Here is a 14,172-nt window from a genome sequence, read left to right as displayed (position 1 = left end):
TCTCTCAATAAATTCGCTTGTAAATACAGTATCTATTTATTCAGTGATTTGTGTCGCATATTGATTCAGCAAACTATCTGATTTCAGTTCATCCACGCCCTTCTCCTCGATTGTCATCAATACAGTAGTATCTCCCGTACCATAATCATGTGTCATCAAACAATAGCCAGGAGGCAGTGATCCACCACGACCCGAAGTAGCATGAAAAGGTTTACCCCATCCAAAATCTAATTTGGGTCCTTTAATATCATTCTTACACCAATTGGTCAAGATCAGGTCGGCAGACCAAGAGATACGACCCGGAGGTTGCTGGTTGTTGGGATCCTCAAAGAAGGAGATCTTGTATCCAATGGCTTCTGGTGAGAGCTCCTTGGTCAGGGCAGTTCGAATAGCCAATGCAACTCGAGAGGCGGATGCGGGAGAAGCGTCCAAGAGACCTGATCGAGAGATTGTAGCGTTCCAGAGTGGATTGAAATTGCCAAAGTAATGACCTCCAGCCATATCGTTCTTAGGTGCTCTATCACGGCCATCTGCAGCCATAGCCACTTGTTCATGAGGCTCTTCCTCAGACGATCTTCCTTCTAATCGAGGCACTGATGCATGTTCACGAGCTCGGGTAATCACACCGCATACTAACGAGGCTAATGCATCACCAGATGAGATCCAGCTAGTGGGATCTGAGGGTGACAGATCCTCCTTGAGCCTTTTCATGTCACTACTTGTAAACTTCCAAAATGTTACTACAGAAGGCACTGATAGATAGGCAGGTGGACCGAGCGCAGGTTTGTCTAACAAGAAGAAAGGTGAAGGAGTTTTGGTTGCCGATGTTGTAGTCAATCCTTGGAAGAACCTGCCAGGTGTATGTGTCCAGTCATCAGGAATGTGGTTGAAATCAATGGGCTCGCCTCTATGGATCAGGGCCCATAGCTCCAGAAAATCAAGTGTACCTCGCAAATCTGTAACTTGATGACTGAAAGAAGAGGCCACAGCTATCGTGCCGCATGAAAACTAAACACTGTCCAAGTCAACTCACCATGCCATGTACTTTGCTTTGCCTCTTATACCTGTGTCACTTTGACAGCCAGAACACTCGCTGTTTCAGCAAGTATCACTTCTTGACGAGGTCCAATATCATCCGTATCCCCTTGGTATAGTGTTGATTTCTTTTCGACGAGGAACGGAGTCCCCTTATTGTACTCGAAACCCATCAAACTATAGATATCGCTCTTTTCATCACTCTCAATTGTACCAGCAACAGGTGGATACAGTTCTAGCGCTTCAGCCAGTGAATCTTTGAGTCTGTCTACCAGTTGGTCAAATGTAATGACGCTCGCGTCTTTAGGTGCATGAAAGAACCGATGATTACGAATTTGTATAGGTGAACCGATTCGATCGAGGCCGTGGAGTACAACTCTAGATGGCGGAGAAGGACGATTGTGTTTGTTGCTGGGATAAATGATGTACGTTTCCACTGACATGTTTAATAGTAGAAAAAGGTACACATTCAAGATGGCTACATTTATGCTCAACTAACCAATAATTGACATCTGCCGCAGTCGCTTGGAACACCAAGATTTGCTGCTGCAGCGGGCGCTTTCATCAGAACCGGGATTGTGGTTTGACAAGTGCGCGCTCGGTGCATCCATTGATAGTGCTCTAAATGTACTCTGCTGCTGCACCAAGAGCAACGGTATCTAATTGAAAAATGGTCATCTATTGATAGATCCAGCTCCAAGAATTAATATATATATATATACATCCTATAATGTTTTCAATGAAAACTCGAGTATACATACATTCACAACTTGTTCAATTGGCATATCAGATCAAAATTATTTTATTATGTACAAAATCTATTACAACTTTTTGCTTCTTACAAATCCCACACAATCTCTGTTACATACATGGACACGGTTTGTCTTGATTCTCCCAGGGCATCCAAATCATCCACATGAATCTTGAGTTGACCCGGCATACTTTCCTTTGGATTTGAGATGGCAATTTGCAATGTTGTGGTGCCTCCAGGTGCCACTATACCTGTACGATCTTGATTCAAGCCAGAAATCATAACGATTTCATGCGCAGGAAATTCAGCAGGACCTTCCACTGTGACCTTGAAGCGAAGTGGTACCTTGATGGCATGGTTGATGATATTGAGAGGCAGATTCTCTGGCATGCAAGCAGAATCCATGATATCCGAGCTCTCTCCATTTTCACTGTCTTGATAGTAGGTTACCAGCTTGAAATCAAGTCGACGCTCACTGAGAGCAAATGTAGCTGTTTCATCCAATGCACATCGCACCGGTATCATTTCTCTCATTCTGCTGGTTCGAGGAGCGCCTCCTCTACCTTCCTCCTCGTCTTCCTCGTCTTCCTCTTCATCTTCTTCAGCAGGACGTGTTGTCACCCACAATTTAGCCATGATGATACCAGAAGGATCTGTGAATTCAGGTCGATTGCGAGGTAAACGCGATGCTTCATTGGGAGAAGCTCTGACCCTGACTTCAATACTGCCTTGAGGACCAATGGCAATATCGCCATGCAGTGGTGAATTGGTATAACGTGACAAGACATCTAAATGCACATAGGGACTCAATTCAGGCGTAATATCAGCACCAATCTCGAATCGCAAATCATCGTCCGTCTTGTTATGAATGACAAACCAGTTATCGCAAGGCGCATTTTGAAGAGCAATGGGATGATGTAACGTAGGCAACACCAATTCGCCGTTACTGGAGAGCCGTTCAAAACGCAACTCAAACACGGTCATCAGGGCCTTGAGATGCAAATGCATGCTGTTGGCATGGTTACGAAGATTGTCAATACGGACATCAAAGCGGTGCAATCCAGAGGTTTGGTCAGGCATTTCCTTGGGCATCAGTAAACCTTCAATACGCTGTGTCTTGCGAGAAGGGATGTAAAACATCTTTTGCTTGACGGCCACACCGTTGCGATCCAGAGGCGTAAAATTGATGTATTTAGGTGCATTGATGTCATATGTGGCAGGCACGTCTGCCAAATTGCTGATTTGAAATTCGAAACGAGCAGGCTTGAAGGAAGTGCTGTGTCCAATCTTGCCTAAATCAATACGGTCCACCACCAATTCAGTATGAGAGACACAAAACAAGGCTTCCAGTTCCAGGGCAAGCACCTCAATGTTTTGACGCGCATCGTACAAGACCATCATACCCTTGAGAGACCCACTTTGGCCGTGAAGTGCTAATGAGCGACCGTCTTCATCTAGTTTCTCAGCAGAAGGGTTATGCAAACGCACACGGATACGTTGACCAGGCTGCAAGGAAAGTTGGCCACTGCGTTGAGCAAACAAGTTGTCCTTGTGCTCCAGAGCCACTGCCTTGACCTTATCTTCATCGACGGCAAAACCAGCCGTGATGTCCACATCACTCATGACCACCAATTGCATGGGCTGACCTGATGTGTTGGCAATATCCAGTTCACGCACATAGAGACGATGCGCATCTGCTTCAGGAAGTTCCATGATTTGAAGCACTGTCTCCTCTTCTTGTGCAGCTGATGTCGTCACAGGACTAATGTAGATACTCTCCCACTTGATCAAAGGCAAGGGATCTGCTTCACGATGGTCTGTCTGGTCGTAATCATCATCCGCATATCCGTTTTGATGGCCACTGCTTGACTGTAACAGCAGCTTTTTGGAAGGTAAAGCCCAGGCGTCCAATTTCTTGCAGTCCACAAATAATCGCACATCAATCACAAACACTTCTTGGCTATTTCTCTTGTTGGTGACAATCAGCTTCTCATTCAACAAACCATAACGATACGCGCTGATGCGAAACGTAATTTGCGTCAAGGAAGCAGGCACAGAATTGAAATCATCATAGGAGCCACGACGCACACCATCAATGCTGCAGGAACTGTCATTGGCGTGAAGGCTCGCCAAACTTCCCTTGCGTTTCTTTTGATCATCCGTGCTGCTGGTGTCCAGATAACTCATGTCTGTGTCTCTTCGCAATTTAGTACCGCGCCAGCCATGCAACGTACCACCACGACGATCCAGTTCAATGTTGGCACTGGAGCACTCGACTTCATAATCCAGGGGCAACTCACCCGACTTGTTCTTGATAGTGAAAGCACCATAAAACTCTTTTTGAAGCAGATCCGTGTAGCCCATATTGATCACCTTGTCAGAGACTTCCAGATGAGATTGGCCAATGATGGAGATAAACTTGACCGTTTGTGTCAACATGAGCAACATGTTCTGGTCTTGGTCTTGGTCTTGCTGCTGCTGTTGCTGCTGATCTTTTTCATAGACGGAAAACTTGATACCACCCACCAGCTCACGACATTCATCTGCTGAATTACCAAGATAGCCTGTCAGTAAATTAGGCTGAACAGCCACCCACACAGTGGTCATGCTACCACATTTCAGGGGCATCATCTCCACCAAGCCACGTTCACCTGCCTCGTCCATAAAAATCAAGACTTGATGAGACAAGTTACTTTGACACGTAATAAAGACATCTTGTCCAGACTTGTTCTCTACCAGCAAAGGCGTCACCTGTGAATATTTGCTTCCTGGATCCACGTATGAGAAACCAAGATCCAACACACCATTGGCTTCATCTGCCAAAGAAGGGAACTCCAAATACGTGCTGCAATGAACCAAGCATTCAATGGTAAATGGTTGCAAGGAGCCAGTACGCTTGTTTCTGACAGAGAAAGTGTATTGTTGTTTACCTACTTGCGTTGGCTTGATACCGTAACGGATCTTTCTGGTTTCGCCAGGTAAAAGCTCCTTGGATGCTTCTCCGCCTGCATCAAAGTCGAATACAGAGGGCACTTGTGCTGTAGACAAGGCAAATCCAATCGGCTGTTGAGAGGTATTGGTCACCTTGACATAAAAAACGGCTTCTTGGTTCAGTTCCACACGACCACCATCGAAAAAGTGTCTTTCCAGCTGAATGGCCTCCGGTTCTTCCTCTTCTTGTTCAGTGGGAGCCGCGCTGGTCTCGCTTTGGCTTGCATCTGAACTTGTGTGTGGCGTAGTAGCAGCAACAGCACTGGACTTCTCAGCTTGAGAAGTCGCATTAGCAGCATTAGCAGCATTAGCAGTAGCCATGGCAGCAGCATCCGCTCTAGTCGATGCAGCACCCGTATTTTCACCATCATTCTCAAGCGCTAGAGCATCAATATAGGCAGCTTCATCTGTATACACCTCTGCTGTATAGACAATACTCTTACACACATCTGTATTCTTGTATTCATGCACCAAAATACGGCCCTTGACAGAAATAGCTTCCTCGGGTTTCTTGTTGTCCTCCTGAGCATCTTCAGCAGTTTGGAATGGCCGCAACACAGGTTTGAAGGTAACAGACACCGTCTTGGAAGCATGCGCATCCAAAGGAAACACCACGCTCTCTGCCGTCTTTTTAAACACAATGTTGCTCTCCTTGATACTACTGGTGGCAGCAGCAGCTACAGAGACGACCGCATTGGTACTGGAAGAAGTAGTAGTAGCAGCATCAGCATCGCTCTTGGTCTTTGCAGGCGATTTGGCAGATTTGGCAACTTTTTCCTCTTTGTCCTTGTCTTTACCAGAATCAGCATCTTCCTTGTCATCGTGGTCCAAATTCTTAAGCTTTGCCAATTTACGCAAATACTTCTTCACCTTGTCTGGTTGAGCTTTACGCTTAGCAATCTTGAGCTTCTGTTCCAAGTTTTCAATCTCTTCCTCTGCTTCCTTGGAGATGGTGTTTGTGTCGTCTTCCTTGACATCAAAGTCAAACTCGCCATAGTAACGACCAAAGATGACTTCGTTGGGATCCACACGCACTTCAAACATACGCGATTGCTTGTTAGTGTTGGTCAACACGATGGTCTCTGTACGCTGACAGGGCTGATCCACTAAACAGCGGCCAAAGGACATTTCCAATGACTTGATCAAGAAGGTCGATGGTTTACGCACTTGCGCCTTGAGCAGCAACACTTGGTCGTTGGTGCGATCACGGATGTTCTCAATCACCAGTTTCTCCATAAAGGGGCCGGACAATGTCGGTTCAAACACAAACTCGACTTCACGTTTACCGTACGAACGGACAACACCATAGCGACCCACATCCAAGTCAATGTCACCCGAGGCAATGGAACCAGACTTGCGAATGGCGTACAGCAAAGGTGTTTCGCTGCGATTGTGCAGCACAATCGTCTTGGCATGACGCTCGTTTCTCTCCACCAGACCAAAGTTGATGTTCTTTTGACCCAGATCCATGACAGAACGACACAATTGAGAACGCAAAATAACTTCACGCACAGGGATATCCGTTTGATTTGTATCCAGCAGATTCTCAAACTCGGTTTGTTCAATATCACGATCAAATTGCACCAACCTCAAAAAGATGCGTGCGTCTTGTTTCTTGGGAGCAGACTGAATATGAGGCTTGGTAGCACCACACGGTGTAATCACAATCACGACCTCTTCCTCGCCCTTGGGATCCACGTCCACCAACGAGGTGCGCACCAATACACCCTTCTCTATCAGACGGTCCAATTCTCTACGCCATGCCAATTGGTACCGCACAAACTGTTCCTCTGCAGATTGTTTGGGAAACAGAGGAGGGGATGCTTTGGAACCATGTTCCAGCACAGAGATCAGGTCCTCAAAAGGCACACGAGATTTGCCTGCAATATCTGACCAGTCCAGGTTCTTGCGAGACTTGTAGCGAGCTGCTGTAATGCCCAGTGATCGCTTGGTCTTGGCATTTCGTGTACCATAATTGTTGTGGCGCGTGTGGCTGGATAAGCGAGATGCGTTCTTGGAGGCAATAGAAGGTGAAGCTGTAGCGGTGCTGTTGCTGTTGTTGGGCGTAGACACACGCAGATGATGGCGACCGCCCGTCGTCAGTAGCATATCTTCTTTACCATGCTTGGTGTGCTTACCACTAGCAGCAGCAGAAGCATTGCTCTTTTTAGTGACCATTTGACGTGGGTGGTGTTGCGACTTGTTGGACTGAACAGCATCCTTGGTAGCACACATATCCTTGTTATCCACACAATCCTTTTCTTCAGGTATATGCAACAATCTGCTGTGAAGTCCCTTGCGATGATGATGCTTGAGGAAGCTGGGATCTGAATTGACCTGAATCATCTTTCGTCTGTAGGATTTGAGCGAGTGCAATGGTGGTAGAGCAAGGTCCAGATAGGCAGTAGAAGAGTGCGCTTGATCCATTTTAAGCTGCTGCACTGATTGACGCATACGTCTTGCTGCCATGAGCTCCTTTTTAGCATCAGAGGTACGTCGTTTGTTGGTGGCTTCTGATTCAGAGGTATGCTTCTTGGTCTTGGCTGTGTCCTTGGAGCTGGAGCTGGACAAGGATTTGGGCTTGGCAATACGACGATTACTGATGGACTCGAGCAAGAGCTTGGATCTGCGTCTATTACTCAGTGCAGGTGTCAGTGAAGTAGCGGGTATATCAGCAAGCACATCTCCTTTTTCAATGGCTTCTGCTGTGATGGAGTTGGACAGCTTGGAAGACGACGACAGATTGGCAGAAGTGGTGTTGGTAGCAGTGGCTATCATGGCAGAAGCAGCATTTAGAGCAGCAGAGGACGCAATGGCGCTCGTGGAGGTGATGGTGGCGGCGTTTGCAGCAGCAGCAGCATTAGGCAGCGCATTTTCGTTGACCTTGTTCTTGTTGCGCGTATAAATGGCAATATCCTCTGGCAGCGACGTTGTGATTTCCAACTGCAATGGCTTGTCTCTGATATTCTCTACGGTAAATGTTCTCAAGGAAGGCGAATTGAGGGCGATCGAACCAAAATCCAGGAAATTAGCACCTGTAGCTGTGAGAATACGGTAAAACAGCGAGTGGAAGGTCACTCTGTTCTTGTCAATGTTGGTACTGTGCACTTCAATAATCTGATCATTGTCCTTGTTGAGGAAGTTGACCAGCGTAATCTGCTTTCGGTAGTCTGGATTGACCTTGCGCGGGTACAGATCCAACTTGAGCTCCACGTAGCTTCTTGGCTGAATGGTGATTTCACCACGCAAACAATTGAGCACCTTTGAACTAAACTGCAACTCCACACGTGCCAGGATATCAGACCGATTAAAGATATTAATAGGCAGCGACTTGAGCGTACCCACATCTGTATCACCAAAATTGATCACTTTGGGTATGGCCTCTACAAAAGAGGTGCAGGTTCTGGCTCGACATTGAATCACCTTCTTTTCTTTTGCTTCCTCTGTGCGAAAAGTACCGTACTCGAGTAAGATTCTAAAGTTGCGACGGATCAATTGTCCTGCATTAAAGTCGGTGATGGAGGCGTCTTTTTGCGGTCGGTAGGAGACTTGAATCACTCGCTCGGTACCTGGTTTCAAGACAAAGTCCTCAATACGGGTGTAGCTCTCTGTCGTGCTCAGCGTCACAGGTGCATTAGAGGAAGAGGTGACCACAGACGCAGCAGATGCAGTAGTAGCAGATATCACCGTCGAGGTTTCATTGAAGGAGCTGGCTTCTGTAAAGATACTGCCATCCACACTCATCAAGCCGCCCATGCCGCCAGCATCAGAATCAGAGTCCTCGGGAATGGTAGCGTGCGACGGAAAGTGAATACGGGAACCATTGGGCGACTCGGTCAATGCAGGCGAGAAGAATCCATCATTGTCTGTTGTAGTACGAATAGGTGTAGGGGACGACGATCGTGAGCTCAACTCGCTGTTGGGACCTGACAATTCGCTGATGCCTGTCGCTGGTGTATTCATGCCACCTGTATTGGTTCGACTGGCACTGTGATTGTTGTATTTGCGTCGCATTGAATTCATTCTAGTGTTATCCATACGCTCTGTATAGGCTGTTGCTTCACTCGGTTCCACTACAGTTGTATCTTGCTTGATATCAAAAATGACCTCAGCACCTTCTGGTAGAAATCGGACTTCCACAGGGGATTCACTGACATTGTTGAGCACAATTTGTTGTACTGCCCAAGCACCAGATATACAATCGCCAAAATCCACAACATGGCCACTACTGACGATCAAAGTCTCCTTTCTCAGCACGGATCGTACAGTGGCATGTACCTTTGTCTGTACCACATTGCGTGCATCATTGGCATTCTCCACCTGTAGATCGTAATTGTATTCACCCACTTCTTTAGGCCAAAAGAGCATACGCACTTGCTTGCTGGAGAAGCTGGAAATAGGTTCGTCTGATTTCAACGCATCGCCTGTGTCTGCATCAATGAACTGCAGCCAATCTCGACCGTTGTTGCTAACGAGGTCCATAGTGTTAAGTAGCCAGTAGAGATCAATCTCAGATCGATTTTGTATGGTGAAATCCTTGTAATAAGTCTCGCCCAGTACGCAATCATCAAAATTTAAACCAGTTTCTGCAACATCTGTCCATAGTGCAGACTGACACACACTTGCTCTGAATTTCACAGAAACCTGATAGTCGGCTAAACTGGACGTTGATAGCACATCCTTTGTAGTGGCACTGTCGTTGTCTGTCAGACTCTTGTTGGCTGTATTGTAATAGCCAAAGAAAAACAAGCTGCCTGTAACGTTAAACATGCTGTATGTCTCTGTATCATCGTCATGAGTGGTTGCGGCTGCCACTGACATGTCAAAGTCGTCTTCATTCTGTTGCTGCTGTTGGGGACGAGCATCGTTGTCGGTTTCCGGTAAAAAAGCTAGTATAAAACTGCGAGTTTGACCTGGTTCCAAATCAATCTGATCAATGTGGTTGATATAGTTGAATAGTTGATTGAACGGGTATTCTTCAGCTGCTTCACGAGACCAGCTCACAGTGTTGGTTGTCACGATGCTTTGTAATGTGGATTCCGGTAGACTGGATATATTCTCATTCTCTAATTGGAATGCTATTTGGTTGCGTAGATTGGACCTCATCTTGACAAGTATAGGCTGATCTGACAAGTTTTGTATATCCAGCCTTCGAAGTGCATGCAATCCATTCAAATAGACATTGTCTAATGTAATACGGCCATAAAGTCCAGTCAGCTCAAACATTGGGCTGCTCGTTGTGGATGTGGAAGGAGGTGCTGCTGCTGATGCTGTCGTCTTGTCATTCGATAATGATGCTGGTGGTTCATGGCTCATTATTATAACTGTGCACGAGTAGTGTGAGTTGAAGGGGGGCAATGTCATTTCATATAGTACAAGCGCAACTTACTGTATATACAGAGAAAGGGCAAGAGTTTGCTGCTATAGATGTAGGTACTTATGTCCGCTCCTTCTTGGAATCTGCTTGTAATCTTCCCTTGCGAGGTCTAGTAGAATAACAAGGTGGGATGGGCAAAAAGAAGTGTAGCGAAAAGAGAGGAAAAGAAAAGAAAGAAAGGAAAAAAATCAGCAACTGACAAGGCATTTCCGCATCTAAAACATAATTGTGTTGTATACACAAATCTTGTGTCACGTGCTGTATTCAAGATCTTGATTTTGATGCAATGTGTTTATAGTATACACCATGTTCTGTATTAGCAAAGTAATGGATTGTATGATGCTATCATTGGATATATCTGTTTTGGCTAGCAGTGTGCTTTTAGACTATAAAGTATTCTACTTGCGAGGTAAATATAATGGTTCTTGTTCTCGAACCCTAAAATGTTGCTTGAAGGGAATACAATAAGAGAACCACTAAGATTTGTTTGTTGTGATTCGTACCAGCATGGATTACGTTGTTGAGACAACTTGGCTTTTTGTTTGTGAGTAAATATGTACTCTAGATGTGGAATACACATTGTGTACGAGATCATAATTGTGAGTGCCAGGTATAGTGAGAGGTAGAGAGAGAGAAGGTCGAATCGCCTGATGATTTTTCAAATCATTCCTTATATATACGAGCCTTTCGACACTTCGGGTGGTTTCCTAGTCTACGCTTCGCTTCGGTGAAAGCCAACTTGCACATCGGCAGCTCGCGCTACCGATTGCCCTTGCTCATCTTACCAAAAAACTACTACTTTCATGTTGACCCTCTACTTACACATGATAACTCTTCATATTTTCTGTGGATCTGATTCTTATGTGATGCTCTACATCCATATGCATGTAGCTACTTCATATACGAGCAAGCAGCATACTGGTATTTCCTCTTTTTATTCCTTAGTGTCCCTGATACAGCAAAATCTGAATGTATTTGAGCTGCGTTTTAGGCCGTTTTAGGCCGTTTTAGATGGTCAGAATAGCACCAAACAGTTGCTCTCATCTGGCAGTTACTTTCTGACACCTTTGCTCAACTTTTTGGGGATCAAAAAAACATGGACAACATTCGACCAAAAAGCATGAGGTATCCCTTATGGTTTTCATCGAATATCAAACAATCGCGTTTTTGACCTTGATAATGAAGACTTTTACTATGGTATATCTTGAATCAAAATGATTCTCTCGATCTAACGTAACCCTTGAAGTCATCTTTGTGGGACCTTGATATGTAAAATTTCAACATTTTGGCCAGAAACATCTTTTCATATTTTCGTAAATTACTCAATAAGTTTATTTAAAACATCTATATTACTTGGTACCATTGAAAGCGCCTTGAAAAGTGCTCCAAGGAAGCTTAAGGAGGTATGGGGTGATCATCATATTCTGTATAGTCGAATCTGCAAAAATAGTCAAATCGAGTCGAAAATTTTCTAAAATTGGCCAATCTGGGAGCAGACTATGGTTTTGGGTTTGAATTAATTTTGGTTGATGGGGCTGGCTGGCAAACCCAATGCCCTTTTCGTAAGGCAATACAGTGATAGATGTTTTTAAAGCGTATGGAAAGTAGGTGCCAAGTCATAACACTATCGTGTATCATGCTATTTTCGTGCATTCTATATGTAATAACGTTAATCTGGACATTGACGATTCATGGGCTGCATAACATGTCTGCAGTAAGTAGTGAAATCTATGAGGCTTCGGGTCGTCGTTTGAAAAAAAAACGTTGACAGCATTGAGCAGAGGAAAGACGATAAAAATAAAAGTGGATTTTGTTGATTGATTGTAAAATTATTAATCATATATGAGCCAGGTCTGACAGATGCCTGGAAACTCAGTTTTCATATTATTATGGTTGTAACAGTGTCTAAGGACTGAACATTTAGTATAATATGATGATATTCAGTCTGACCTGCTGCTCAGTGGATATCATCAGAGCTCCTTTAGGACTACATGTGTAATATGTGCAAGTGGATGAATGCATAGATCTCAATGACATAACAACAGGTTCTCAACGAGTTGGATGAAATACAATTTAGCTATTTATTCTTATTGTACAACTGAGTACACCATGTTTGAATGACACGAGACACATACAGGGAACGAGGGGACCAACTAATGTAGCTTACATGGTGACCAGCCTGAAATTAAGCCATGTTAGTTTGATGCAGTAAACGTATATTGAGTGAAGCAAACTTACAGGCAATAAAACAAGTGTACATGTGGAATTGGGAGCAGTGGCTATTAGAATCAAAACTGTCAATACCATTGCCATTCCAATGGCATTGTACATACCTTTGTCAAAAGCAACCTTCATTGCCTTGGATATTTTGCTTTCAGTCAAACTATCTCTTTCACCAGCAACCAACAAGAATGGCACTGGATTCTTTGTTTTAGGTACCAACGCCAAAGGTGAATGTTGATTTAAAAAGTCCATGTCTACTTTGTCCATATTGGCTACTTTCTTGCAAAAGAACACAGCATTGTGAGGTTCATTGATCTGATCCAATGCGCCACTGAGACACACAACGCCATGGACAGAGGTATCGACATCCTCGAATCCAGGTTGGAACTGAGGATTGTTGACTGTCATGGATGCCATGGAAGCTAAATGAGCACCAGCAGAATCCCCTGTATATGGGTGTGAGTACTGTTTATATCAAGAGAGTTGCTAGTTTGCCTTACCTGACAATACAATGAAATTGGGATCACCACCAAACGAAGCAATATTCTGCTTTAACCAACGGATAGCACGTTTTACATCCATCAAATGAATAGGATAAGCATTCTTGGGAGCTAAACGGTATCCTATGTTTACAGTAATCTAGACGCCAATCCATCAATATGCTTCCAATCCCATTGTCTCGATGCCTCCAACTTTACCCAATTGTTCTCTGCAATCATCACTTTCTGGAATGGATAGAATGTATCCTTTGAACCCATTCTCCATGCTCCGCCATGAATATGAACCTTAAAGTGAATAGGTTAATTAAGAGGATGATTTGTCTGGTTTACATAAACATCAATGTACCAAAACAGGTCTTAATCCAGCGCCATTAACAGATGGTGACTCTTGAGAAAAGATATCCAGCATCATCTTTCGTGGCTGGTCAAAGTCTTGGTTGGTTGTGTCCAATGCCTCTCTGATTTCCTCGTTGGTTGCGTAAGTAACTAATACAATGTTGTTAGTTTTCCATATCTCCACAAGTTTGATCAAGACTTACTATTGGAGTGAACCTTGATGTTAGCGGGTGTCCAGACGGGATTGATCAATTTCTTTAGATCCTCCAAGCTACGAGTGTTGAAAAAAGGGGTACATTAGACGAAACAACACCCAATGAAAGCAAGTCTTACCGGATGATACTCGCCATAGGCTTACTGTTGTTGTCCAAGGATTGAATCGCTTCATCTGCGACACTTTTATCCTTTAACATTTCAAAGAACAGAATAGCCAGGCCGCCAAAGTTGAGGATATCAGCGAAATAGAACAACCAAGCCAAAGTGTAATCTATGAGACGATGGTTAAGTATACTATGCCTCGCTCAATGGCATATATCCTTACTGAATCCGCCCAAGAATCCTACAATCTTTATCCACACCAAATTGATAAAAATGATTTGTAGCGAGAATTCAGTTACCATGGAGGAAGTAACTTCGATAATGAATAGGTAATTTCTAAGCGAATGTGCAAACAACTGTCGAATGATAGGCTTGTCAAATGCACATACGATGAAGAAAGAGTAAAACAGCACAGAGAATATGTAGCTAGTCGCAGCAAATGCTGCTATGAGGGCAAACATTGAATAGAGAGAGAAAAGGAAAGGGGATTTTTTTTTTTATTACTATCACGCCCCTTTTGAATACAAGAGTGTGTGTATCCAAGCAAGTGTTACAGAAGAAAAGCGTTACAGTATCACTCCATCTGTTGCAACAGCATCATTGTCATGTGAAAAACTTATTGTTAAAGCTCCACGTAAAAA

The 14,172-nt window shown here is 44.3% G+C and overlaps 3 protein-coding genes across 3 annotated transcripts; all 3 read right to left on the bottom strand.

Moving 5' to 3' along the window:
• Positions 1–36: 36 nt before the first annotated feature.
• On the bottom strand, positions 37–1,478 carry ATC70_001017 (uncharacterized protein; the record flags this gene model as incomplete). Its single annotated transcript, XM_064820422.1, has 2 exons — positions 37–1,008; positions 1,065–1,478. 2 exons carry the CDS (start codon positions 1,476–1,478, stop codon positions 37–39), a joined length of 1,386 nt encoding a protein of 461 aa, XP_064684342.1.
• A 395-nt stretch (positions 1,479–1,873) lies between these two features.
• ATC70_001016 (uncharacterized protein) lies at positions 1,874–10,093 on the bottom strand (the record flags this gene model as incomplete). The annotated part of the gene is made up of 1 exon (XM_064820421.1): positions 1,874–10,093. One exon carries the CDS (start codon positions 10,091–10,093, stop codon positions 1,874–1,876), a length of 8,220 nt encoding a protein of 2,739 aa, XP_064684341.1.
• Positions 10,094–12,231: 2,138 nt separating this feature from the next.
• Positions 12,232–13,992, bottom strand: ATC70_001015 (uncharacterized protein; the record flags this gene model as incomplete). Its single annotated transcript, XM_064820420.1, has 9 exons — positions 12,232–12,333; positions 12,393–12,433; positions 12,488–12,823; positions 12,878–13,016; positions 13,076–13,162; positions 13,224–13,363; positions 13,417–13,484; positions 13,547–13,700; positions 13,755–13,992. 9 exons carry the CDS (start codon positions 13,990–13,992, stop codon positions 12,232–12,234), a joined length of 1,305 nt encoding a protein of 434 aa, XP_064684340.1.
• Positions 13,993–14,172: the final 180 nt, after the last annotated feature.

Source organism: Mucor velutinosus (genome assembly GCF_035048745.1).
Source record: "Mucor velutinosus strain NIH1002 chromosome Unknown tig00000041, whole genome shotgun sequence".
NCBI classification, from domain to species: Eukaryota; Fungi; Mucoromycota; class Mucoromycetes; order Mucorales; family Mucoraceae; genus Mucor; species Mucor velutinosus.
Note: the sequence above shows the minus strand (reverse complement) of the source record. Positions and strands in the feature narration are given on the sequence as shown.